At 46.7% G+C, this 17,796-nt stretch overlaps 1 protein-coding gene across 1 annotated transcript in view; it reads right to left on the bottom strand.

The window, feature by feature from the left end:
• FRMD3 (FERM domain containing 3) overlaps nucleotides 1–3,373 on the bottom strand; it is a 530,236-nt gene extending 526,863 nt beyond the window's left edge. The window contains exon 1 of the mRNA XM_069229965.1: nucleotides 3,041–3,373. Within this exon, the coding sequence (XP_069086066.1) occupies nucleotides 3,041–3,184 (144 nt within the window). The 5' untranslated portion in view covers nucleotides 3,185–3,373. The remainder of the gene's footprint in view (nucleotides 1–3,040) is intronic.
• Nucleotides 3,374–17,796: the final 14,423 nt, after the last annotated feature.

Genomic DNA, 17,796 nt, shown 5'->3' with positions numbered 1-17,796 from the left:
CAGGGAACACCTTTCGCAGTCTTGCAATGGCAACAGTTTTTAAAAAAAAACATAATTGGGAAATGGCTCTTCCCCGCATAAATCGTCCACAGTAATAAATGGCGAGAGCCACGAACATGTAGTGCTTTCAACAGAAGCAACCCATTCTTCACATTTTACACCAACTACCAGTGAAGCCAAGAGTTAGACTTGCAATTTCAGCTGCTCTCTTTCCTAGACTTTTTAATTAAAAAATCCACATTTTCTGAGTTCAACCTCTGAAATATTGACCTGGTCCAATATTTGTTAATGGCGAGCTGAGACTTCACCTGCATTTTAAAGTATAGCGGGGTTTGTTGTGTCAGACAATTTGGACGCAAGGGTTCGTTCTATTTTTATATTTCTACATACTCAGACCTGGTCAAACACTTCTTGCCAAGGTGGAGACTGTACCCAACAACGGTGTGCCAGACAGATGGCCAGTGATTTCGTCTATTTATTCAAAACAAAGCTGCACTCAAGTACATATGCAGAGATCACACAAACAGTGCAACCCGGCAGCCAAGATTGTAGTGTATACACTTCAAGTACGGAGCATGGTGATACCACTGGAGCCTCCAGTAACACAGCCAAACTTAAATGTGTTTTATTGGCCCTTGCAGCCCTGACACCTACTAAAAGAGTCATATCTAGCCGAACAAGACTTCTTTACTCACGGATGCACCTGCCAACATCACACGTGTTCTCGAGCTCGATGCACGCACTGTTCTGGAAAAGCAAATGTTCATGTGTCACTTTACAGAGCTCCATGGCACATTGGCACTGTTATCAAGTATATACTGTAAGCAGCCATCGCCTTTGGCAAAAGCACTCCACCGAGTATGGCACACGCGAGTTTTTGGCAATGGCGCTTTCGAGACTACTTTCATCTGACTGGAGAAAACAAATAGCTCGAGAACGACCGTCAATCGGGGTAGTACTCGTCGCTTTCCTTTCTGTGCCGCTTACACCGCCCTGGTCATGGTGGTCTCCCAAGCCATGAAGACGGCGCATGAACAGATATCAAGCATGGGCCTAAGAACGCTTTACTTTCTTTAGTTTCAGTTCTTGTGAGTCGACGTACATGCCCGAGCGCACAGAACTCTGCAGCTCGGCCAAACCCGTCTACTGGAACACTGCAGGGTTTTAAAATACTAAATATTTCAGAGGTCCAGGGCGGTGTAACAGCCCTCGTTTGACTAAAATAGGCTTGAAATCTAGGTCGGGCCCTTGAACTGAGACTTGTACCAGCAGACGCCGCGCCCCAAGGCGCTGCTGTCACCCCTCCTTAGAAAGGACAGGTGCTGAATAAATGCCAAGCCGCTCGCTGCCTACACCTAACATTTCCCGGTCCTCAAGTTTCTCTTCCTGCCGTAAAGCTCGTCTAGAGTGGCGGCTTCTCTGGTGACAGAAACAAAGAACAGGTCACAACCCCTAAGGAACGAGACAGGCTGTCCCTGCACAATACAGCAGCGTCAAGCACTCTGCCCAGTGCACATGACACCTGATACGCGCTTCTCACCGCTGTCACACTCCACTCTCTTACTGGGCAGGGGAGAGTATGACGGAACCACGGGGAGTTGGGGGAAGGGGCTAACTGTCCCTCTCACTGGCCTGCATATATTATTCTCAGGTGTGATGGGTATTTCACTGTGCCTTGAAACAAAATGCCCCATTGAAGAGTTGGGGCACCCATTGCTGGTGCTCATGTGCCGTGGAAGGCAATTTGCACGTTTGCACTGGCTGTGACACATACTGAGGGTACAGAGGTTAACGAGAGAGAGACAGAAAGAGATCGAGAGAGACGGGGTCTTACCAGGTGCCTAACTTCCATTGGAGCAGCAGGAGCAGTGCACAGGGGCAATGAGCCCGAGGGGCCCAGTTCACCCCCGATTATAGCTGTATTTTATGATTCAAACACTCGGGGGAGATCTCCTCCCCTGCACTAGTGCCCATTACACACTGGCCACGCTATAGATTCCTACTGTTAAAGACTGCCAGAGGATATGTACGGGGCCTGTGAAACTGTGTCCCGGGGGCAAGGAATGCCTCGCGCAAAGCGCGGGAACCAGGTGATCCGCAACAACGGAGAGACGCTGTGCTGCCTCTGCACCGGCACCAGTGAAGCAGGTGCTATGAAACAAACACTGACGTGGTGCTGAAGCGGTGCTTGACAGCACAAGAGCCGTTCAGGCGTGCTACACTGAGCCCACAGGGCTGGCTACAGGAGCCGAGGCGTGTTCCTCGATGCTGCGAGCTGCACAAAGCGCCACCGCACCTCCCGCAGAAAAGCGCTCACACAAGAAAAACTAACTAACTGGACAGCAACTCCTGCCAGGACTGTTTCATACACATCACTTGAAATTTGTCTCTGAAACCAGCAAGCACGGCAAGTCATCCACGACTTAAAACTGACACCACTCGCAACCACCAGCCTGCCGTCTTGGGGTCATTTTATTTGGGCAAGCAATTCCTGCACACGTCTGTGTTCTGCATCGCATTTCAAATAGTCCATATTTTTGTAAACAGCACAAGCCCCCAAGCCTCAGGCATGCGGTTTCTTCTTGGAACCAACCATCCTGCTGCAAGTACACAATCGGCTGGCGTCCCCTGTGTGGCTTGTTACTTGCGTAGACGCGGTGTGGCCGCTTCACCCAAGCAAAACTTTTCAATATTTCAAACCCATTGGCGCACAGACCTCTCACCCCTGACAGAAAATGCAAAGGAGAAACCTCCTCAGGGGATATGAGCGTACTGCGCGCTCTCAAGGGACAGAAACAGAATGGGACGCAGTGAACCAATCGGAAATACAACCTGCTCCTGTCAGGCAGTGTCCCTGCTGGTGGTGGCCTGTGGTGCCTGCGCGTGCATGCCAGCAGCCCTCCTCCGCACCAGCAGCGGGCAGGGTTGTTTTGTTGTTGTTTCCTTCTCATACTCATGAATGCTGCTCTTTACATGCGTGCCTCGCTGCTGGCCGCCCGAATTGTTGCTTTTTGAGCCCGCACCGATCCCTGTTCCTTACCTGGATGTTGCAGGCGATCTCGGAATCGTCCAGCAGCCGGATGGTGCATTTCATTTCCAGGTTTAAGGACTTGATGCTGGAGCTCCGAAAACGGATCATTTTCATGGTAGCCCCTTTCTCCTTGGTGCACTCACAGGAAAACATACAACCCACTCAGAAAGGCTAAAAAACAGAATAATCCAATCGTGGCGCGCAGGCAGCCCTCTGTTCAGAGGAGAAAGCAGGGCTTTTCCCAGCCGGAATGTGGATACATTGCTCCTTCCCTCCTCAGCGCTGCTCTACGCTCTGACAAGCCATCTGACAGCCACACAGGCGAGCGGCAGCCAGGAGAATGGGGATGGAAGCCCAGGCAGGGCAGCGACAGAGGGAGGGGGAGGATGGAGGGAGCAGGGAGGGCGCTGCGTCAGGATGGTGAGTCTGAGGGAAGGGAACGCCCAGCGGTACCACCTCTGACTGTTGCTGACAGAAGCTGTAGCAGCTACGAGCGGAGCGTAGTAAGCACATGGGAAGCTAGTCACAAGAACCGCACCCCCATACCAAGCAGGCCACTATAAGTAGCCTAGATGTGCCCCTTTTAACTGACGCACTGATGTGTCAGGCATAGGTGAGGCAGGTTATGTCATATTAACGGAGATGTGTGTAGGACTGCTCCCACAACATTGCGAGAGTTGATTCTTCGCGCTGGAAAACTCAACTGGATCTACAGGGCTAGGCTGCTTGTGAAACTGCACGAACAGCTTTTGTTTTACTTTTTAATTCATGTTAAAATACATTTTAAAACGAAGGTTCCCTTTGATCAACACACATCTACTCCATCACAGATGTAATTTAAGTTTATTTTGGAAGTGCAGATGCTGTGAAAGGAGTGCTGTCAATGTTTGTTAATAAAGTCTTCAAAGTCACGCCGGTTGCATGACACAACTGGAAACACCAACAATTCCTCTTCTGTAGAAACATTCACACATGGTTGTACTTCTGGACTCAGGCTATCACTGCACACACTGCAGATGTACAACATGGAGACACACCAAGAGAAAGACCAACCATTCGGACCTCTTACATGTGTGGGAATCCCGGCTACTGGAGATATTCAACCACAAGCATGATAGACCTCCACAGGTAGTGCTGGGTGCATCACTAGCTGCAGGGCCGGCTTTTGGGCGGTGCGAGCGGTGCGACCGCACCGGGCGCTGAACTCAGGGGGGCGCTGTGTTTATCAATAGCTTCCAAAACTTGTGGTTTAAAAGCACCTGCTGAAAAGTTCCTCGTGCGTTTACCCTTCAAGAAACAATTAAAATGTCAAGATACCTCTTGTGATTAATGTTCCTGCTATAGAGAGAGATGGGAGTTTTGCCTAGTGGCAGCTTTGACTCAAAATAAAGTAGCATAGAGGGTTAATATGCCGGCTGCAAAAAACAGAACTATGGGGCATATTTAAGAAAAGTGGTGCTGCACACAGTGCTGCCCCACTTTTCTTGCATCCCTTAGCGCCCCCTAACACCACCATGTATGCGTCATATCTAAAATATGGTGTACCATGGAAATAGTTAGGGGACTAGAATTTTTTATGCTAGTCCAGCGCTTTGCAGGCTCAGCGCCAATTTTGACGCTACTCTTGCAAAGCACCCAGAGGCCCATTGTAGCCAATGGAAGCCACCTTTTAGTGCCTGCTCTGAGCATGCGTTAAAAGTACCGGGAAAAAATGACACAAAGAAATCTAATAGATTTCTTTGTGTCATTTTTTTTGGCCCCCCTAATCGGTGGATGCACCCTTTGCATACATTATGCCTGGCGCTGGCATAATGTAGCGCAAAAGGTTACAAAGTCGCGCAATGCCTGCATTGCGCCTCTTTGTATATATGGTGCAGCGTTTTTGGCCTTCTAACGCCCCATTAGTGTTAAAAAATGACACTAATGTGGTGTTAGAGTGGCACTAGGGGCTCTTAAAAATACCCCTATGGCAGTGCTTAATTTGTGCTTGTTGTTTCCAGTGTGGAGCACCAGCACTTATTTTTGAGGGCCAGCGCTTATTTTTCAGCCTCAAGCATTTACTGCGAGAAAAAAATACATATGGGAAAGACGGAGGAAGAGAAAAATGAAAAAGCGTCACCATGGGAAAAAGCAGAAATCTAAAAGAGTGAGCTGAAGGTGCAGGGACTGTTTGTAAATGGATTGAAGAGGCCCGAGATGGCTTCAGGATTACTCTGCCTCTATTCTGTGTTCACACATTTAATTGCAGCAGCCGCATGTTTAAGAGGAGCACTTTGTGCACATACACCTTATTATTTACAAATTAAGCACTGCCCTATGGGGCATATTTGAAGAAAGTGGCGCTGCACACAGTGCTGTGCCACTTTTCTGGCGCCCTTTAACGACCCCCCCTAATGCCACCATGTGTGCGTCTTATTTAAAATACGGCCCACCATAACAGTAGTTAGGGGACTAGTGTCGGAATTTTTTATGCTAGCCCGGCGCTTTGCAGGATTAGCATAAAAATGTTGACGCTAATCCTGCAAAAAACACCCAGAGGCCCATTGGAACCAATGGAAGCCTCCTTTTAATACCTACTGTGAGCACGCGTTAAAAGTGCTGGAAAAAAATGATGCAAATAAATCGGTCAGATTTCTTTGCGCCATTTATTTGGCCCTCCCTAATGGGGGAATGCACCTTTGCATACATTATGCCTGGCGCAGGCATAGTGTAGCACAAAGGGATACAAAGTGACTCAATGCATGTTGCACCACTTTGTAAATATTGCACAGCGTTTTTGCCCTTCTTACGCCACATTAGCATAAAAAAATGACACTAATGTGGCGTTAGAATGGCACTAGGAGCTCTTAAATATGCCACTATATTTTATGTGGCTAGCTGAGTGGATTAGTAAAGCCAGCCTTTACAAGTGCTTTAACACACACAAATGTATGTGAAAGGGGAGCAATGGAGAGATAAGGGGCACATTTGCCGAGTGGTAGTGAGTGAAACCGAGAAGGAGGTCATGGAGTGGGGGGGGCGCCACAATAAACTGTCGCACAGGGTGCCACCAGTCCTAAAGCTGGCCATGACTGGCTGTATAGACAGGCTGAGGTTCTCAAAGCATGTGGTTCTGGCCTGAATGTAGGGGATGCCTCTAATAGGATGGTGGTAATGTAAGTGGAGAGATAGATTGTTCAGTGAATGTGCTGTTTATGAATGATCTGGAGTTAAGTGGAGCGTTCCCATCAGATTAAAATTCACAATGAAAGGGGAAGTATTATTTCTAATGGCCGTAGCTAGTCACTACACATTAAAAGCACACAAAAAAGGGGTTTGAAGCAATTCAGTGGAGTTTACTTAAAAAAATGAAGACATAGGGGACAATCAAGTAGTTGTGTTGCACATGATGAAGGTTATCTTTACAACAATGATTTCAGATATATTGACCAGTTTTATGCTGAAATGACTGGAACTGCTTAGCAGACTCCAATGTAGCCCCATCGTATGTAAACATATTCATGTACTACTTTGAATCAAAGTATGCGGTTTACACTGAAACACTAATTTCTGGTTTAAATAGGTGGAAAATAAACATCAATGCAATGTTTGGCATATATGATGATAACAGACATTGGGGGTCATTATGACCCCAGCAGTGAGTGTTAATGTTGCGGTACATGCCGCCACATTATGAGATTGGCGGATTGGCTGCAGCCAACCGGCCACTTCTCCACTGATACTGTCATGGCGGTATGATCCGCCGGGCCGGAGATGTGTATCTCCAGCCCGGTGGCCGGATAGTACCGCTGGTGGCATTATGAGCCTGCCTATCACCAACCATGGTGGTAAGCCCTACCGGTGACAGGGAATTCCTTCCCTGTCACTGGTAGGCGGCTCCCCCACCCCTCAACACTCACCTGACACCCTCCACCCCTCCATCCAAACACCCCCACCCCTCCAATCCTCAGACACACACGCCCACTCCTCCGATCCTCACACACACACACCCTACCCCCTCCGATCCTCAAACACACACACCCCACCACCTCCGATCCTCAGACACCCCCACCCCCTCCGATCTTCAGACACACCCCCTTCACCCCCCATACACGCACACACCCGCAGACACGCACCATGCATACATCCAATGACTCACACTGGCATACACGCATTCATACACGCATACATCCAGACAGGCTCACACACATTCTTACAACGATCACACTGACATGCAGACACGCACTCACTTCACCATTCTTACACACATTCACTCACATGCATACACCTACGCAAACAACACAACACACACAGACACATTCACGCACTCACTCACACATTCATGCACACACTCAGACACACACACACAACACTGCCCACCCCCCTACTCCCTTCCCCTGTCGGAAGCCCGACTTACCTTGAGCGAGGAGATCTTCCGGCAGGGATCGGGAAGTGGCGCTGCTACCGCCAGCAGCTCCCCGCCAGCAGCGCCCTGCCAACAGAACACCGCCAGGCCGTATGAATTGTCACAATACACCTGGCGGGGTTCTACTGGCATGGCGGTGCTGGTGGTAGCAGCGCCACCTTACCACCTGAACACTGCAGGATTTCCGCCCTTCTTGTGGCGGAAGTCTGGCAGTGCTCATAATGGCAGATGGATGGTAGCCATGGTGGCGGTATTTTGGCTGCCGTCACCGCAGTGGTAGACGGTTTTTACCGCCGATGTCATAATGAGCACCATAGTCTTTTGGATGTTGTCGTGGATATCTGAACAAATGAAAAGGCAGAATCATGTTCATGATAAATGGTGGTAAATCAGACATCGATTTCCTAGATGTAATGACAGTTAAGCAATTAACCTACTGGCCACACGAGGCTGTAAACAAAACCTATGGATACAAAAATATTGGATAAGAGTTTTTACTCACAACATCAATTGATGGATCTCCATTACAGCCATTACGCTGAATAATGTAATATCAAATCGACACATCTCTGAAGAAGATCAGGAACCTTTACCATCTGGATTAAACCAACAAAACATTTTAAAAGAAGCAAAAATTAAGGTAATGCAGGAGGACTGAACTGACATATTCAAGAGAAAGGAGCAGACTGAAATGTACAGTTACTTTAAATACAATACTCAACAGTTTCGTACAAGATCAAGAAGTTAGGTCAACAACAATTATAAATGACTAGCAGTGGTAAGTATTTGAAGAATATTTTCCTGGAGAAACTGCAGTTTATTTATCAAAAATCAAAAAAACCTGAAAATGATGTTATTGCAAGCCAAAAAAACAAAGATGTCACCTATTCAGAAGAGATTCAGCTCGCTACAGCAAGGAACATACCCTTGTTTCTCTTGTATTAGCTGTAACATCATAATTAAGGGTGATGTTGAATTGCACCTGCTTACAAAAGAATGATAACAATACAGAGATTTACTCTTGAGATCCCACCATTGTAACGCACAGCATCAAAGTCATTGTGGACTGTTCTCTGTAGGGCAAATATCATAGAAAGCCAAAGTGGTTTTGTGAATGAAAATCAAGCACATATACATTTACTCAATCAGAAATCACCAGTGACTAGATATGCATTGGATAAAAAGCATGTCATAACATGAATAAAATTGTAAATTTTTAAACACATCCCAAAAATGAGTAGAGGAAGCGGGGACAGGACTGTAACCCCTACAAGCCCTGCAGCAAGGAAGGCGGGGCCTTTAATTTACTCCAGTTGGGTTTTTATAAATAGTGGACTCTCTGCCCAAGATACAGTGTAGGAGGCTGCCCTCTATGTAGTGTGCAAAACAAGGCACACTGTGCAGGGGGTCCAGGCAACCACACATTGGTTTACAGAGGTGAAAACTAGACCACCTAATGCTCCAATTTTTATAATGCAAAAAGAACAGACGAAGGACAGAATGCTGAACAATGCAAACTTTTACCCAGAGTCACAAAAATCTGGGTTTAATCCATTGTTTTTTTGCTCACCACGCCACCCCAGTTTGGACCCAACCATATGCAAATCCGTCTTGACCCTGTTCCTCATGGGAGCAGTCCAACCCGAACTGCTAAGCCAGGGCCTCCCTGGACCAGAAACAAGCATCCAAGGACCGGGTTCAGGGTATCGCCCTTCATCAGTTAGGCTAACTTGAATCCTGGGGCGCCGTGAGCACTGGACCAGCAGCTGGGCATACCCTTCCCACTTAGAGTGACAAATGCAAAAAAAAAAAACAGATGATGCAGAGAATGCTGAACAATGCAAACATTCACCCCCATTCACAAAGATCTGGGTTTAATCCATTGTTTGTTTGCTCACCACACCACCCCAGATGGGACCCAGCCATATGCAATTCAGTTTTGACCCTGTTCCTCACGAGAACAGTCCAGCCCGAACTGCCAAGCCAGGTCCTCCCTGGACCGAAAACAGGAATCCTAGGACCGGTTTCAGGGTATCCCCCTTCATCAGCTAGGTTAGCTTTAATCCAGTGGCGTAGTGAGCACGGGACCCACATCTGGGCATACCCTTCCCACTTGGGGCAACAAATGCAAAAAGAACAGATGATGGACGGAATGGTGAACGATGCAAACTTTCACACCCAGTCACACAGGTTTAATCCATCGGTTGTTTGCTCATCATCCACCCCATTTTCTGGTCCAGGGAGGGCCTGGCTTGGGAGTTCGGGCTGGACTGTTCCAGTGAGGAACAGGGTCGAAACTGATTTGCAAATGGCTGGATCCAAACTGGGGTGGCATCTTGGAGAAGTGCAAAGCATTTGTTGTACTCACATTACCAATAAATAAGACTACACACTCAAAAAGGATAACTCGAGACCAAAATACAAATAGACTTCCAATTTTTATATAATTTTTGAGACCAAGATCTTTAAAATCAGGTAAGTACTTTTTAAGTTATGAATTTTTGAAATTTAATAACAACAGTCTTTTTGTGCATAATTACACACCATAGGAATCAATGGTGAAATACTTAAAAAATGTACACAAAATCAGGCAATGCGTTTACCAATGTCTCCTTTTACAGGTAAGTCAAGGACTTCTGTGGGCACTATGGATCAGCTGGAGAAGTTTGGGCGGCTCCAGGTTTCGGGGTACATTTTGTAATACATCCAATACTGCTGCCAGTTTGGATTTATCATTCTGAGTTGTTTGATACCAGACAACGCAGCATTCGGAGTAGCCATGATGCATCAGTGGAAACTGTACTGACCAGTGTCCAGCACATGTATTAAAATGGATGCTCTATTCACTTACTGTGTGCCAGGTTTGGCAAGGACACAGTAGGGGCATATTGCTCATGCATCTATGCCCTGACATACATTATGGTGTACCCTGCCTTAGGGCTGGAACTCACTGTCAGGGGCCCAGGCAACCACACATTGATTTACAGAGGTAAAAACTAGACCACCTAATGTTCTAATTTCTATGATAGATTGGTCGAGCACTTAGACTAATCTTGGTGAAGTGCAAAGCATTGGCTGTACTCACAGTATCAATAAATGAGACCACACACACTCAAAAGAAAAACTTAAGACCAATTTACAAAAATACTTCAGATTTTTGTAAACATTTTAAGACCAAGACCATCAAAAGTAGGTAAGTAAATTTCAGTAAAAACAATCTTTTTGTGCGTAATTACGCACCTTAGGAATCAATGGAGAAAATACTTTGAAAATGCATATAAAATGAGGCAATGCAATTACCAATGTCTCCTTTTTCAGGTGTGTCGAGGCCATCGGTGGGCACTATGGACCAGCTGGAAAAGTTCAGGTCGCTCCCAGTTTCGGTTGGAGCAGTTGCAGAAAGTTGGATTTGGTGGAAGGCCACTGTGGGGGACCACATGGATAAGCAATGAAGAGGCGGACTTAAAGGTAAGTCCAGTGGGTCACCTTAGAGTGTCGAAATTGCAAGGGGTCGTAGATCCTTAGGGCACAGCTGGATCTTTGGTGCAGGGCGGCCGGGGGCAGAGCAAATTGGTGATCCAGGAGCTGTGCAAAAAGGTGCCTTTCAAAGCAGGAGGTAGGTCCCTTTGGGGGTCAGTTGCAGGTCACCATGGGTACTCTGGTGGGAGGTCCTGGTGATTACTGAAGTCCCTTGAATGGGGCTTCTTCTTGGTCTTTTTACAAACTAGAAGGGACTCTCCTTCTTGGTGTCCGATGAGGTAACCAGTACCTAGTGCTATTGCACAGTATAGCCACTAGAGGGCGTAGTGCCACCAAACTTAGCACACTTCAAGGGTTTGTCCTAATGGTCCATTGGGTGGAGTTCAGTCCAGCTGTAGCATCCGGTTCTTTGGTCAGTGACCGGTCAGTGAAGTAGCCTTCACTTGGTCTTTGGTTCCTTGTTGCAGAAGAGTGATGCCTTCACTCTGGAGTGAGATCTTTGACAGTTGTTGAAGAGTGGAGGTCCTCTGGGGGTTTGTAGATTCTTTCCAGTGTCCACGCAACCCCTCAGTGGTGATTGTTGAGTTCTGGGTGAAGCAGGCAGGGTTTGGCGCCTTATCTTGGTGCAGCAGGACTTCAGTTCTCAAGCTCTGGGTCTTTTTTGTTGCTTGTCTTTTTTTGTCCTTGTATCTAATTTCTTGGTCTAGGGATGCCCACTAAATACTGTATTTTGTGAGCGTTTAGAGGAGTATCTGGTAGTGACCAATGGGTCATCTACCTTAGTGTGGCTACACCCACTAAGAGATCACTTCCTGTGGGCAGTGGTCACTTCCCTACACCTGATTGGTTATTATCCTTTTATGCAAGATGGAAGAAAATGAAATGGAGAGGTTATCATGCCTGCAACACCTTAGGGGTGGTGCAAGCTGGGGATGATCTATCCTCCTATCCTTTGTGTAGTTTTCCGCTGCTACTCCCACCAAAAGTGGGGATTTACAATGGGGGCAGCCATGTGCTGCTCGCAGCAGGCTTGGGGGTTGAGTTTCAAGGGTGGTAAGCCCTTTGAAGCTCGCTAGCAGAGCAGTGCACATTCCTAAGCGAGGGGGTGTTTGCATCTTCACCCAGGAAGGGCTTTGTTATGGGACCTAGAGAGCAGGATCTCTCACCTAAGGTTCCAGAATCTTGTCTGATGGTGGCAGACAAGCCAGCAAGCCTGCCAGTGTAGTTAGCTTTTGCAGGGGCACCTCTAAGGGAACCCCTGGGTTCAGTTTGTAATAAATCCAATATTGCTACCAGTTTGGATTTATCATTCTGACTTGTTTGAAACCAAACAACCCAGGGTTCAGAGTAGCCATCATGTAGCTGTGAAACTCGTACTGACCAGTATTCAGCACATGTATTAAAATGGCTGCCCTGTTTACTTACCATGTCACAGGTTTGGCAAGGACACAGTAAGGGCATATTGCTCATGCATCTATGACCTCACATATAGGATCGTGCACCCTGCCTTAGGGCTGGAAGGCATGCTAGAGGGGTGACTTACCTATTTTGCATGCAGTGTATAGTATACAGGGCACACAGCCTGTGTGCCATGTGAAGTTTGTCTTTTAGGATTGCATCAGAACATTCACCCTGCAATGGCAGTGCTGGGGGCTTCTGGATGCATGGCCCTAGAAGGTGGCACAATCAGTGCTGCTGCCCTCAGGGGCCTACCCTTAGTACCCCATGCCCTGGGTACCTAAGTAACCATTTACTAGGGAATTATAGTGGCAGCCTAAAGGTGTTGCCAATTGTGCCCATGCATCACAAGAGGTTTGGGAAAGAGATATGGCCCAGGGGACCTGGTTAGAAGGGGCCGTGGGCACTAAACACTTTGGCCCATATTTATACTTTTTTAGCGCTGCATGTGCGTCATTTTGTGATGCAAAAGTGGTGCAAACTTTCAAAATACAATTGTATTTTGTAAGTTTGCACCACTTTTGCATCAAAAAATGACACAAATGCGGTGCTGAAAATGTATAAATATGGGCCTTTGAGACCAAATGAAATACCAGGCAAAAAGTGGGAGCTAACCTTGCCAAAAGAGGCCTTTTCTCACACTGCCCCCCTCCCCAAACGAAAGAGGATGAGACTACCCTTTCTCTAGTGAACCTTCATCATCTTAGTAGAAAAACCTAGAAAGGCCATCTGCATTGGTATGGGCAGTCTCAGGTCTCTGTTCTACTTCAAAGTCTATTCCCTGTAGGAAATTGGACCACCTAAGCAGTTTGGGTTTTTTACCTTTCATATGTTGTAGCCATTTGGGAGACCTGTGGTCAGTCTCAACCATGAAGTGAGAGCTAAACAAGCATGGCCTCAGCTTCTTCATGGCCCAAACCACAGCAAAGGCTTCCCTCTCTATGCACTCCATTTCTGTTCCCTAGGGAGTAGTCTTCTGCTTATAACAGCAACAGGCTGGTCATGTCCTTCATCATTTTGCTGGGCAAGGGCTGCTCCTACCCCCGGTTCTGAGGCATCTGTTTGAACAATAAGCTGCCTGGAGTATTCTGGAGCTTTTACGATTGGGGCAGAGTACATAGCATTCTTCAGAGAGTTAAAAGCTCTTTGACAACTCACTGTCCAGTTAATATTTTTGTTTTTTTCATGTGGTTAAATCTGTGAAGGGAGCAACTATAGTGCCATAAACTTTCAACAATTCTCCTATAATACCCAGTAAAGCCAAGGAATGTCCTCACCTGTGCCTGGGTTGTGGGAGCTTCCCAAGCGAGAATGGTCTGAATCTTGGGATGGAGGGGTTGAACTTGGCCACCACCAACCAGGTGGGCCAAGTAAACAGCTTTCCCCTGCCCTACCTGTCAGTTACTGGCCTTAATAGTGAGGCCTGCCTTCTGCAGGGCCCCAAGAACCTTCCCTAGGTGGATCAGGTGATCCAGCCAGGTAGAGCTATAGGCAGCTATGTCACCTGGTTAAGCTGTACTAAAGGATTCCAGCCCAGCAAGAACTTGGTTCACCAACCTTTGGAAAGTGGCAAGTGCATTCTTTTAGCCCAATAGCATAACAGTGAACCGATATGCCCACTAGGAGTGGAGAACGATGACCTCTCTTTTGCTCCTGGGGGTCAGGCCAATCTGTCAGTACCCTGATATTAAATCAAAATTACTCAGATATGTGGCTGCCTCTAATCTGTAAGTGAGCTTTTGGGATTGAGCGTGCATCGTTTTTTGTCACAGAATTGAAGCCACTGTAATCCACACAAAACCTCGTCTAATTTTACTCTCCTTTTGAGTGAGGTTTGGGGACTAAAACGACTGGGCTAGCGGAGGGACTCTCTGCGGGTTCAATGACACCCAAATATCTAACATCTTCTTGACTTCAGCTTGTATGCACTCCCTGACATGATCTGTCTGTAAATTTTGTTTTTGACAGATAAGCTGTCACCAGTGTCCACACATGGCTAAACCAATAAGTCTTCCCAGGGGTCAGGGGGAATAACTCAGCATACTGGTTGTGGACTTACCTGCAATCAGCCTGCTGTTTTTCTGTGAGGGTACCTGACAAGACCACTCCATCCACAGAACCATCTTGTGGGTTGCTGAAGAGGAGATTAGGGAGAGATTCACTCTCTTCTTCCTTTCCCTCATCTGTAATCATGAGCATGGTCACATCAGCTCTATGATAATCGGGGTTTAGGCGGTTTGCATGTATGATTCTTTTAGGATTTTTGCAACTGCCTAAGTCCACCAAATAGGTGACTTCCCCTTTCTTTTGCAGAATGGGATAGGGCCCAGACAATTTGTCCTGGAGAGCCCTTGGAGCAACAGGCTCCAAACCCACACTTTCTGCCCTGGTCTGAACTCAAAGATAGCAGCTTTTTGGTCACACTAGAGCTTTTGCAGCTCCTGGCTGGCCTGAAGATTTTGACTAGCATTTCCCACATACTCTGCCATCCTTGAACGTAGGCGAAGTACATAATCTACAATGTCGTGCTTGGGATCTTTTGAGAGGCCACTCCCAGCGTTCCCCTAACAGGATGCCCAAACACAATTTCAAATGGAAAGAATCCTACTCCCTTTTGTGGCACTTCCCTATTGTAGGAGGCTGACCCTCTATGTAGTGTGCAAAACTAGGCACACTGTGCAGGGGGTCCAGGCAACCACACATTGGTTTCCAGAGGCAAAAACTAGATCACCTAGTGCACTAATGTTTGAGGTAGCTTGGTCGAGCAGTTAGGATAATCTTGGAGAAGTGCAAAGCATTATTGTACTCACAGTATCAATCGTGCGTTTCACACATTAGAAGGAATAACTCAAGACCAATTAATAAAAATACTACAGATTTTTATATACATTTAAAGACTTTTAGGACCAAGATTATCAAAATTGCTTAAGTACTTTTTAATTTATGGATTGTTGCAGTTTTAATAAATTCAGGGCCATATTTATACTTTTTGACGCAAAACTGCGCTAACGCAGTTTTGCGTCAAAAAAATTAGCGCCGTCTAACGCCATTCTGAAGCGCCATGCGGGCGCCGTATTTATTCAATGACGTTAGCCGGCGTTAGCCGCCGGCGCTGCCTGGTGTGCGTGAAAAAAAATGACGTACACCAGGCAGCGCCGGCGTAGGGGGATATGGAGCTTGGGCGCCAAAAAATGGGGCAAGTCAGGCTGAGGCAAATTTTTCGCCTCAACCCGATTTGCGCCATTTTTTTCGACTCCCAACCCCCATTGAAATGACTCCTGTCTTAGCAAAGACAGGAGTCATGCCCCCTTGCCCAATGGCCATGCCCAGGGGACTTCTGTCCCCTGGGCATGGTCATTGGGCATAGTGGCATGTAGGGGGGCACAAATCAGGCCCCCCATGCCACAAAAAAATAAATAAAAAAAACTTACCTGAACTTACCTTAATGTCCCTGGGATGGGTCCCTCCAGCCTTGGGTGTCCTCCTGGGGTGGGCAAGGGTGGCAGGGGGTGTCCCTGGGGGCTTGGGAGGGCACCTCTGGGCTCCTTACGAGTCCACAGGTCCCTTAACGCCTGCCCTGACCAGGCTCAAAAAAACGTCGCAAAAGCGGCCGTACGTATTTTTTTTTGACCCGCCCACTCCCGGGCGTGAATTTTGCCCGGGTGTGTAAATACGGCGCACATGCCTCGGAGTCAATTTTTTAGACGGGAACGCCTACCTTGCATATCATTAACGCAAAGTAGGTGTCCACGCTAAAAAATGACGCAAACTCCATGGACTTTGGCGCTACACGTGTCTAACGCCAAAGTATAAATATGGAGTTAGTTTTGCGTCGGAATTGCGTAAAAAAAAACTACGCAATTCCGGCGCAAACAGAGTATAAATATGCCCCTCAGTCTTTCTGTGTGTAATTACTCACCATAGGAATCAATAGGCAGTCACTTTTAAAATACATATAAAATACATATAAAATCACACAGTGTGTTTAGCAGGTTCCGCTTTTGCAGGTTGGTCGAGGTAGTCAATGGGCACACTGTACCAGCTAGAGAGGCTTGGGTGGCTCCCGGTTCCAGCTGTGGATTTTTGCTAATAGACGTAAGCCCTGAAGAAGTCCTATTATAGGACGAAACACATGTCGGCTATATCTTCAAATTGAATAGGCGGCAAAATATTTCCTTAACCTTTGGACTGAGACTATAATCTCCAATTGATTGGGCGAATGATTCAATTCACAACTATTTGGACAGAAATCAATATCAATTCATGAAAATACATTTTCGGTGGCTATAATCTTCAACCAAATGATTGAGGATGTGGACTGAAAGTCACAACGATTGGATTGGGCAAGCACAATATCTGGTTGTACAACATCATCCCAAGAAATGTATTTGTATTGTTCATTTTGTAGGATAGTATTGTATAATATTAAAATGATCAAACCTAATATTTAAATAGGTGTTTACAATTATCTTTTTCCATATATGTACTATATAGTAATCGCACTAGGATGTCCTTAATTGACTCGATGATTAACTACTCTAGGATGTTTAGAATTGATTTATTATAGATTATTGAACACATGTTTGGAATTAATAGTTATTTACATATGTGTGCCTCACTTTTTTCTATTCAGTGTTCTTAGAGTCCCTTGACTGAGACTTCCTTCTGATCCTTTTTCAGATCTGGGGGAGCTGGTTTTCTTATTGTCCGATGTCAGTTGACCAGTACCCAGTGTATTAGTACAGTCCGGCCACTAGAGAGTGCAGTGCCACCACACTTGGCACACTTGCAGGGTTTGTCCTGGCAATCATTGGTGGTTCGGAAGATATTGGCCAGTCAATGAAGTGACCTTTACTGAAATGTTAGTTCTTTGTATGTTGCAGAGTGGTACCTCCACTCTGGAGGGAGATCTTGGGTGACTGATAAAGCCTGGAGGTCCTCTGGGTTTCTAGAGGTAAGACCAGTGTCCAGCTCCTCTGCAGCAGCAATTGTCGGGCCCTGTGTGCAGCAGGCAGGGTTTGGCACCTTTTTCTTGTGCACAATTGCAGTGCCTTGGTTCTTCTTTGTCCTTTTGAATTTTATTTTTTGGTCCAGGGGTGTCCACTAAATACTCAATTTAGTGAATGTTTTAGGGGGAACCTGGTAGTGCCAATGGGACACTTACCTTTGGGTGGCTACACCCACTACAGTGACCACTTCCTGTGGGAAGGGTCACTTCCCTAAACCTCATTGGCTATTTTTCTTCCATCAAAGATGGAGGAAAATGAAATGGAGGGTCCACCTCGCAGGCAACACCTTAGGGGTGATGCATGCCAGGTGAGGCAACTAATCCTACTCTTTCTTAGGTTTCCTGCCTGTGATCCCGCCAAAGTGGGTGTTTGCTAAGGGGGATGCCATCTGCCACTAGCAGCAGGCTTGGGGG

Source organism: Pleurodeles waltl, chromosome 1_1 (assembly GCF_031143425.1).
Source record: "Pleurodeles waltl isolate 20211129_DDA chromosome 1_1, aPleWal1.hap1.20221129, whole genome shotgun sequence".
In the NCBI taxonomy this organism is placed as follows: domain Eukaryota; kingdom Metazoa; phylum Chordata; class Amphibia; order Caudata; family Salamandridae; genus Pleurodeles; species Pleurodeles waltl.
This window is presented reverse-complemented; position numbering and strand designations above follow the sequence as displayed.